Raw genomic sequence first — 8,649 nt, 5'->3', positions numbered from 1 at the left:
ACCAGACTACAATTATGGCTGCTACCAAAAGATGGCAAAGCAACAATCAGCCAGGACTATCTGTCTTGGGAAATCCTGCTGGGTATCTTATTTCTGCTTGCAATTTGTATCTCACTGTTATATGAGTTTATCTAGCAACTTTTATGGAGTTCATGGTAGTTTCTTTGTCATTGGGGACATGGTAGAACAAGTAGGGCTCTAACCCTTGGAGCTGTTTTTGTAAAGGAAGACCAAGTTTATTTGGGAATATTTGTTTTGTATTTCCTCTTATATTTTTTGGCACTAGTACACAAAATCCTAACACGTCGATAATGAGCATCTCAATATGTCATCTTGTTGTCTATAGAATATGTTTGTTAGAGAAGTTGTCCTATTAGCTCATTTAGTGATTGAGATAATCCTCTTCTTCACCCTAAAGTTCCTTGTCAGATATTTACCAATTGTCCACATCTTGTTTGCATGCGTTATTGAAATATGAATGTTGCAAGATGGGTCTTCTTTTCATAGATAATGCATGGGTTTTTGTAGTCTTGTGATAATTTGTGATTCTCATCATAATTGGGTGCTACCAGCTGTCTGCAGTGTTTGTGGATGTGCTTATTTAGATTGAGACCAAACATTTTCAATCTCTTATGCTCTTTGTAACATGTGCATGTTGTGGCCATTTGAAGAATTGAAATTCTACGTGCTTGTAAAAGCTGACTGCCTAACAAGTTCCTAATATGTGCCACGCGAGTAAACAGATTTTATCTGCCAATTGTTGGGAGAGAACTATCTTGCTCTGTGAGATGCTTGGCCGTTTCGTCCCAGAGATCAGCTTATTGGGGGTGCATGCATTGTGCAGCCACGTTTAGTATGGGTGGGAAGTGGATAGCTCTATGGCCGGATGAAATTGCTACCACATCGTTATCGTTAATAGCAGGACAGATGGAACTTGTGAAGAATCGTATAGGTAGGACCAATGCATGAATAATACTAGTAAATATGTATATCAGGCTTTCATAAAAAAATGTATATCAGGCTATTCTGTTCCCATTTAAGAAACAACAGCACTACGCACGTAGTTTCAATCAGAAAGCGGTTGGAGCATCTTGCATTGTGTGGCCAGTTTCAATAGCAGAGCCAATGTCTGCGGCACTCGCAGTCTTCTCCACTCAAGGAGTGCCGCTTGCCGAGCGCCGCTGCAACTGTGGTGTCCGCACTCTACAGCGTTGGGTTTGTGCACTGGAGATATGGCGCCAACTGGATAACCATTCTCAAACTCCTGATCTCTCTAATTAGGCTCTTGTAATGCCGACCATGATCCGGAGAGACCTTCTGGCGGCCAGGATGTTCATAAAACATTGGCACCATGTGTAAAATAGCAGCACCGAGTGTACATGATCCGGAGTGGCAGCGATCTATGCTAGATTAGCATGTCCCTCTTTCCCGATGTCTCAAATTCCTATGCCTCATGTTTTTTCTTCTTTTCCAGTTGTCTCTCATCATCTCTTATTTGTTTATATGCTAACACTAATATGTTCACTAAAAGGAGAGGCGGTATCAGGTCATGTGTGGCTTGTGCAGAGATAGTATTGTACAGGCAAGTGTGTGGTGCCATATTTATACTGTCATCACTATAGGTTTTATTGATCGCGGTAGGTAACTATTTTTTTTTTTTAGATAATGGATAAAACAAATATCCGGCCTCTACATCCAAGGATGTACACAGCCCATTATTACAAAGTTTTAGATGAGAAAAAATGAGAAAGCCATAGTCTTATAGATCGATCAGGACGCTAGTTCAAACAATATAAATGTTTCCATCCTTTATTGGATATCTCTAAAGCAATAATTTCCAATTTCTTGCTCATCGTTGAGAGCGCGTCCTTGGCTGTCTCATCACGTTGCAGCTGGGCCCAAGAGCGTAACCAGTACGCTCCTCTGAAAATTACCTGCATAATAGAGTTAGATTTCATTTGATTAAAAACAACATCATTACGGCATCTCCAGATAGCCCAAAACATGGCAGCCACCCCCACCCAAATCAAATTTCTAATCCTTTTATTTTGATTAGTCAGCCAACTACCAAACATGTGGCTGATTGATCTAGGTTGGGTCAAACTAGTAGCAAAAAAGATAACTAATTTGTGCCTAATTTTTGAGAAACTTTTGTGGTGGATGGAAAAGATCGATATGGGCCGTCCATCGAGAGAGATCAAATTAAATGGTAAAAATACAGAAGGCACTTATTGAAAGTACTTTAATCAAACAAGTGGGGATACTACTAAAAAGGGTGCGACCAGTGTCCATATATTATTACCAAAGGCTAAATCAGTTTGTTTACAGCAACGTTGATTTACTGACTGCGGCTCCGTCTGTCATCTACTACGTCTTTCTTGGGGCAATTTGAGTTGGTCAGGCTCATAAGGATGTGAAAAAAAACTGGGTTCGATCATCTGCCACCATTCTCCCTCTTGTCCTGCATCAATGACGGTCCCTATCCGCCCCCACTCGGCTCGATTGATCGGCAACTGCTCACTCCCTCAAGCCTGTGCTCTGTGTGGCTATGGTTTCCAAGACGACATGGTGTAGCGCCAGCCCGGTGGCAATAACAGCTTGGGAGTCTGGCCAGTGGCCAGCTGGTGACAGGACCTGGGATCCGTCCTCAGTTGCATGAGATTCACCATTTGATTCTTGAGTATTGTGTTAGATGAAGTCTGAGGTGTTGACAATGCTTCTGCGTATGAGTACGAAATAGGCCATTTCACTATTTTGTTTGAAGATGCGAGCTTTTACCCCACTAAAACATTTTACACTGGCAGGAGCAATACAAACAATGCTTCATATCAAACATTTAGGCCTTGTTTGAATGCACATGTATTGCTCTCAAATCATGTGTGTTGGAGTGGGTTAGGGTGGAACTTAAACTAATTTTTACCTCAATCCACTCCAATACACATGGATTAAGAACAATATATGTGCATCCAAACAAGCCCTTAAATGAGCTTTGTGCACTTATTGCATTTGCCATGTCATTGACAAACATACGGTAAATGTTATTTCGTCTATGTATCACCTAATATGTTCTTACCTGTCAATGAAATGAATTGGAATCCTTATCACTACGGGAGAGGCAAAATTCCTCGAGTGTCTCTGGCTTCCCCGAGTGCCAAAAATCGGGCACTCGGGAAAGATAATCTTCCCCGAGTGTTGCACTCGGGGAAGAATTGCACTCGGGGAAGAGAGGCTTTCCCGAGTGCCGAAGAGATCCTGGCACTCGGTAAAGAGCAGCACTCGGCAAAGGCCCTCTTCCCCGAGTGCAACACTCGGGGAAGATCGGCACTCGGCAAAGAAACCTGTTACTTGACGGTTCACCCCGCCCACGCCGTTAAAACTTAAAAGAAAAAAAATCTTCCCCGAGTGCCTTTCCTGGCACTCGGGGAAGAGTCCCTTTCCCGAGTGCCAGAGCAGGGCACTCGGGGAAGAGGCTGCCTTCCCCGAGTGCCCTGTCCTGGCACTCGGGAAAGGGCCTCTTCCCCGAGTGTCTTCCCTGGCACTCGGGGAAGAATTTTTGTTTTTTTTTGTTTTTTTTGCCTTATTTTTTTTGTGAGGCCTTCCCACATTATTTAAAACTCCCTGTTCAAATTTGGGACAATTTTAACTTTTTTTGTTATATTTCGTTAGTTTTTTTCGTTTCGTTGAATTTTTTTGCATACTTCGAATTTGAACTGCAGGTGCATGAAATAATATAATTTGGTGATTCAAAAAATTATATTAATGATATTTGGTGTATGTTGAGGCCTTATCCAGGAACTCGCATGAAATGTCGAGCATCTTGTTGACGTAACATGACGAATAACTTGCGGGAAAAGTGTTTTTAAATTATATAAAATCCGAACGAAGTCCAAAAATCACGAAACTTGTCTGGGCGTCGTGTTATCGCATGTAGAGGCTATGATAAAAAATCGAGAAGGTTTCGAACAAGTTGCGACGTCAGATGCCTAAAACCCAGACATCCCCGCATGCCTCTACAAGTGATCACATGCAGAGATATTTGGGTTTTAGGCATCCGACGTCGCAACTTGCTCAAAACCTTCTTAATTTTTTATCATAATCTCTACATACGATAACACGACGCCCAGACAAGTTTCGTGATTTTCGGACTTTGTTCGGATTTTATATAATTTAAATACACTTTTCCCGCAAGTTGTTCGTCATGTTACGTCAACAAGATGCTCGACATTTCATGCGAGTTCCTGGATAAGGCCTCAACATACACCAAATATCATTAATATAATTTTTTGAATCACCAAATTCCATTATTTCATACACCTGCAGTTCAAATTCGAAGTATGCAAAAAAATTCAACGAAACGAAAAAAACTAATGAAATATATCAAAAAAGTCAAAATTGTTCCAAATTTGAACAGAAAGTTTTAAATAATGTGGGAAGGCCTCACAAAAAAATGAGACAAAAAAAACAAAAAAAACAAAAATTCTTCCCCGAGTGCCTTCCCTGGCACTCGGGGAAGAGGCCTTTTCCCGAGTGCCAGGACAAGGCACTCGAGGAAGACTTAAAAAAAAAAGCCCAGCAGGCCTTATCTAAACCTAACCGGCCACCCCACACCCGCACGTCGCCCGCCCGTACGCGCTACCACGCCGCCGCCAGCCCCCTCCGCCGCTGCCGCTCGCCGCGCCCGCGCCACCGCCACGCCGCTCGCCGGCCCAGCGCCACCGCAGCCCCCGCAGCGCCGCGCGCCCCCGCAGCCCGAGACGGCGGCGCAACCCCGCCGGCGCGCCCCCGCAGCCCCCCGCGCCGCGCGCCCCCGCAGCCCTCGCCGGCGCGCCCCCGCAGCCCGAGACGGCGGCGCGGCCCCGCCGGCGCGCCCCCGCAGCCCCCGCGCCGCGCGCCCCCACAGCCCCCGCAGGCCCCGCCGGCTCGCCCCCGCAGCCCGAGACGGCGGCGCGGCCCCGCCGGCGCGCCCCTGTCCCTGCGCGTCGAGGTCCATGCGGCCGTCGCGCCCCCTCCCCGGCCCCTGCGGCCGGCCCCGAGTGACGGCTTCATCCCCTGCGGGGAGGGAGCTCTGGGAGTGGGCATCCCTGGTGTCGCCCTTCTTCTTCTGGGGCACGGCTATGGTGGCCATGAAGGGGGTCATCCCCCGCACGGGTCCATTCTTCGTCGCCGCGCTGCGCCTGCTCCCCGCCGCCGCGCTGCTCGTCGCTTTCGCCGCCGCGCGCGGCAGGAAGCAGCCCTCCGGCTGGGAGGCCTGGCTCGACATCGCCGCGTTCGGACTCATCGACGCCGCCTGCTTCCAGGCGCGTAATCGTGGCCATGTTGACAGCTCAAGGCGTTGGTAGTTTTTAGCGTCTGTGCATGGAGTGTGTCTGTGATTCTTGGAATCTAACGCGCGGTGTTTATTCTTGCTTGCTTTCGCAGGGCTTTCTCGCGGAGGGATTGCAGAAGACGTCGGCTGGGCTCGCGAGCGTAAGGCGAAATCCAAACTCCCGCTGTCGTGGGGCTCTTGCTTCTCGAGGTTTGCCTTCTGCTGATGCTAGTTCAAACTTTTCATATGCAGTAGACAGTTTAGCAATCTTGAGACCTGAATATTGATTATAGTGACAAAAGTTTGATTGTTCATATTCTATTTTCTCCATGTTGAAGTGCAAGGCAAACATTCATGCATACATATGTATGCTCTTTATTATGCAATATTTTGGACCACACCTTAACTGATTTGGTGTTTAAAACAATTGTCTTCTGCAAACGTTCTATATTCTTCTCCACTGTTTCTATGTCAAGTGTATGTTTACAGCACATATCATCTGTAAAATGTTCAAAAATGGTTTATGGTTTATGGTCATCTGCACGCCCCCGCAGCCCCCGCCCTGCCACTGGTTTGGTTACTTGTGTTGCAACTTCCATACAAGGTGTATTTCTAACAGTCATTGTTTCTTTATGTGTGTAACTTTTAGCTTGATATATGTGTTGGGCTTTACATTCAGGAAAAGAAAATATGCCGATATGATAATCGATGGGTGAAATTAGCCAAAAGCAGTGTGACATGGCTGCAACCTTTGAATTGACGATAGGAATCGTAAGATGTTGTTTTGGTGTTCCTGTTGCAGGTTCTTCAGCCCACTTGGGATGGTTCCAGTTATTGCATTGGCGGGGCTTGGTCTTTTCGAGAGAGGATTCCCAGTGGTAAAGGCTCAGCTAATAATTTGCTCTTATCATTATCAATAATACGTGGCTTGTACTGTCAGAATATATGTTTCTTACGTGGGAGCTTCAGAGAAGTTCGTTTAAATCATATTAATTCAGTTACTATGAAGGACTGTAGCCTAAATGTGCATTATAGTAGTGTATATCAGTATTCTTCCCAGAAGCTCATTAGTCGATTTGATGTTCTTAGATTGGAACGTGTGTGGAGATTGGTCTTCCGATGCTTGTCCTGTTTGTGGCACTTTCCCAATATCTGAAGCACGTACAAGTGTGCCATTTTCCGATATTGGAGAGGTTCTCAGTGCTCATCTCCATCGCACTTGTCTGGTTATATGCCCACATCCTCACTGTGAGTGGGGCATACAAACATAGTTCGCAGGTCACCCAACTCAACTGCCGAACTGACCGTGCAAACCTCATCACAACCATGCCATGGTCTGTAGATTGATGCTTCAACCATTGCTTTATTTTCATCTCATTCTTTCACACTTATGGAATGAACTTGTTTGATCTCCTCAGGTTTGATGTTCCCTACCCACTGCAATGGGGTCCCCCGACTTTCAGCGCAGATCATTCATTCGGCATGATGGCTGCTGTGGTGGTGTCCTTGGTAGAGGTAAGGGCATCTCCAAGGAAACCCCTTAAAACACTTCCCCGTCTGTTTTCTCTCCTCATTGTACAAAACAGCAATCTAATAGCACTCATCTGTGCACCCATCTCTCTCTCAAATTTGGGGGAGGTTTGAGGGGTCTCCCATCTGTGCAATCCTACATGACAGTATGCTTTTGGGTAGACAAAGTGGCTTTCACTTTTAAATAAAGGATCAAATATTTAAACAAAGTGTACGGTCGTATTTCTTGCAACTAACCCAATAACTCGAGATCCATATCATATCAACTATGTTTTAGTGTTTTAAAAAGTATGACTTGCGAAAATTCAAATTATTTGAACTATGACATCTAAAAATTTAAATTTGAATGTTGTCGAATGCTATGTGACTGAATATTTACATTCAAGTTATTGTGATGCCAAAGGAGACCTGAACTATAGTATAGTGTTGTTGTAGAATGTAAGAGAGAAGAAAAGATGGGGCATGAGAAAAACTAGTGGATACCATTCCCCCAGCCCTCAAATGCACAGATAGAAATAGCAGATGGGGGCAAATGGTTCCAGGCGCCACAACATCCCATTACTCCATGTGATCTCTAGCAGCATAGACAATGCAGTTACTTGACATCGTGCTGAACTTATTTGTCTGACTATTTTGAGCATTGCAGTCTACCGGAGCATTTAAGGCTGCTGCCCGGTTGGCAAGTGCGACGCCCCCACCACCATTTGTCCTGAGCAGGGGAATTGGATGGCAGGTCAGTTCTTGTCATACACTAAGAAACATTGAGATACTATCTTGTTGGTGACTCCTCTATGAGAAGATTAATATTTATTTTCTGTCTTCTGACATGTGAAAAATCAGGGAATCGGGCTGCTATTAGATGGGCTATTTGGTACTGCCAGCGGCGCTACTGTCTCTGTGTAAGTGTGTCTGCTTATTTGTCACAACAAGTTTGCATCCAGATCTCCAGTGTCATGCCATGCCTGACATCATGTATATTACTTTGCCTAACAGGGAGAACGTCGGTCTCCTAGGATCAACCAGGATTGGTAGCAGAAGAGTCATTCAGATCTCCGCTGGTTTCATGATCTTCTTCTCCATCCTAGGTGAAATATTATTGTCAGTACAGTCAATAAAATGACACTGAACCAATTTTTCTCTGGTTCTCAACTCATTTTGTGGTTTCAGGGAAATTCGGAGCGCTGTTCGCCTCAATTCCATTCACACTGTTTGCTGCTATATACTGTGTATTGTTTGGCTATGTCGGTATGTAATATTTGAAATGTCAAAAGAAAATATCTCTGTTATAAATGTGGTGTTATAAATGAGGACTATGTAATATTTTTAGGGTACTTTTGAACGTGTGGTTTGTAATATATTGTGGATTTCGGACAAATTTGGTCGTTTGTGATATATAAATGTGGTTTGTGACATATTGGTGTTGATTTGTGGTTTGTGATATATATATATATATATATATATATATATATATATATATATATATATATATATATATATATATATATATATATATATATATATATATATATATATATGTGCTTTGTTGTTTACATGGAAAAGCAAAAAACAAAAAAAAAGAATTTTAGAGGTGGCTTCCCCGAGTGCCTGTGCTGTGGCACTCGGGAAAGAGGGATTTTAAAAAAAAAAAAAACAAATTTCTTTGCCGAGTGCCTGAGCTGCGGCACTCGGCAAAGAGTATTTAAAAAAAAATTGAAAAATCTTTCCCGAGTGTTGCACTCGGGGAAGAAAATCAAAAAAGAAAAAAAAAAGAAAACGGCGTCGGCCGTCGGCCAACGACGTCAAGTCTTCCCCGA

At 44.3% G+C, this 8,649-nt stretch overlaps 1 protein-coding gene across 1 annotated transcript; it reads left to right on the top strand.

Annotated features, from left to right (window-relative positions):
• Window positions 1–4,848: 4,848 nt before the first annotated feature.
• Window positions 4,849–8,247, top strand: LOC136545449 (nucleobase-ascorbate transporter 2-like). The gene is made up of 9 exons (XM_066537471.1): window positions 4,849–5,301; window positions 5,419–5,515; window positions 6,108–6,183; window positions 6,395–6,639; window positions 6,724–6,820; window positions 7,482–7,568; window positions 7,676–7,734; window positions 7,829–7,920; window positions 8,003–8,247. The coding sequence occupies exons 1-9, from the start codon at window positions 4,989–4,991 to the stop codon at window positions 8,086–8,088; spliced, it is 1,152 nt and encodes a 383-aa protein (XP_066393568.1). The 5' UTR covers window positions 4,849–4,988; the 3' UTR covers window positions 8,089–8,247.
• The last annotated feature ends 402 nt before the right edge of the window (window positions 8,248–8,649 follow it).

Source organism: Miscanthus floridulus, chromosome 3, assembly GCF_019320115.1.
Source record: "Miscanthus floridulus cultivar M001 chromosome 3, ASM1932011v1, whole genome shotgun sequence".
In the NCBI taxonomy this organism is placed as follows: Eukaryota; Viridiplantae; Streptophyta; class Magnoliopsida; order Poales; family Poaceae; genus Miscanthus; species Miscanthus floridulus.
Note: the sequence above shows the minus strand (reverse complement) of the source record. Positions and strands in the feature narration are given on the sequence as shown.

What these genes read in the sequence shown, in the direction of transcription:
- LOC136545449 (XM_066537471.1), top strand. Translation starts at nt 4,989, where the DNA reads ATGCGGCCGTCGCGCCCCCTCCCCGGCCCCTGCGGCCGGCCCCGAGTG. An exon ending in AGCGGCGCTACTGTCTCTGT is followed by an intron (nt 7,735 to 7,828) that starts GTAAGTGTGTCT and finishes TTTGCCTAACAG; the next exon opens with GGAGAACGTCGGTCTCCTAG. An exon ending in GATCTTCTTCTCCATCCTAG is followed by an intron (nt 7,921 to 8,002) that starts GTGAAATATTAT and finishes TTGTGGTTTCAG; the next exon opens with GGAAATTCGGAGCGCTGTTC.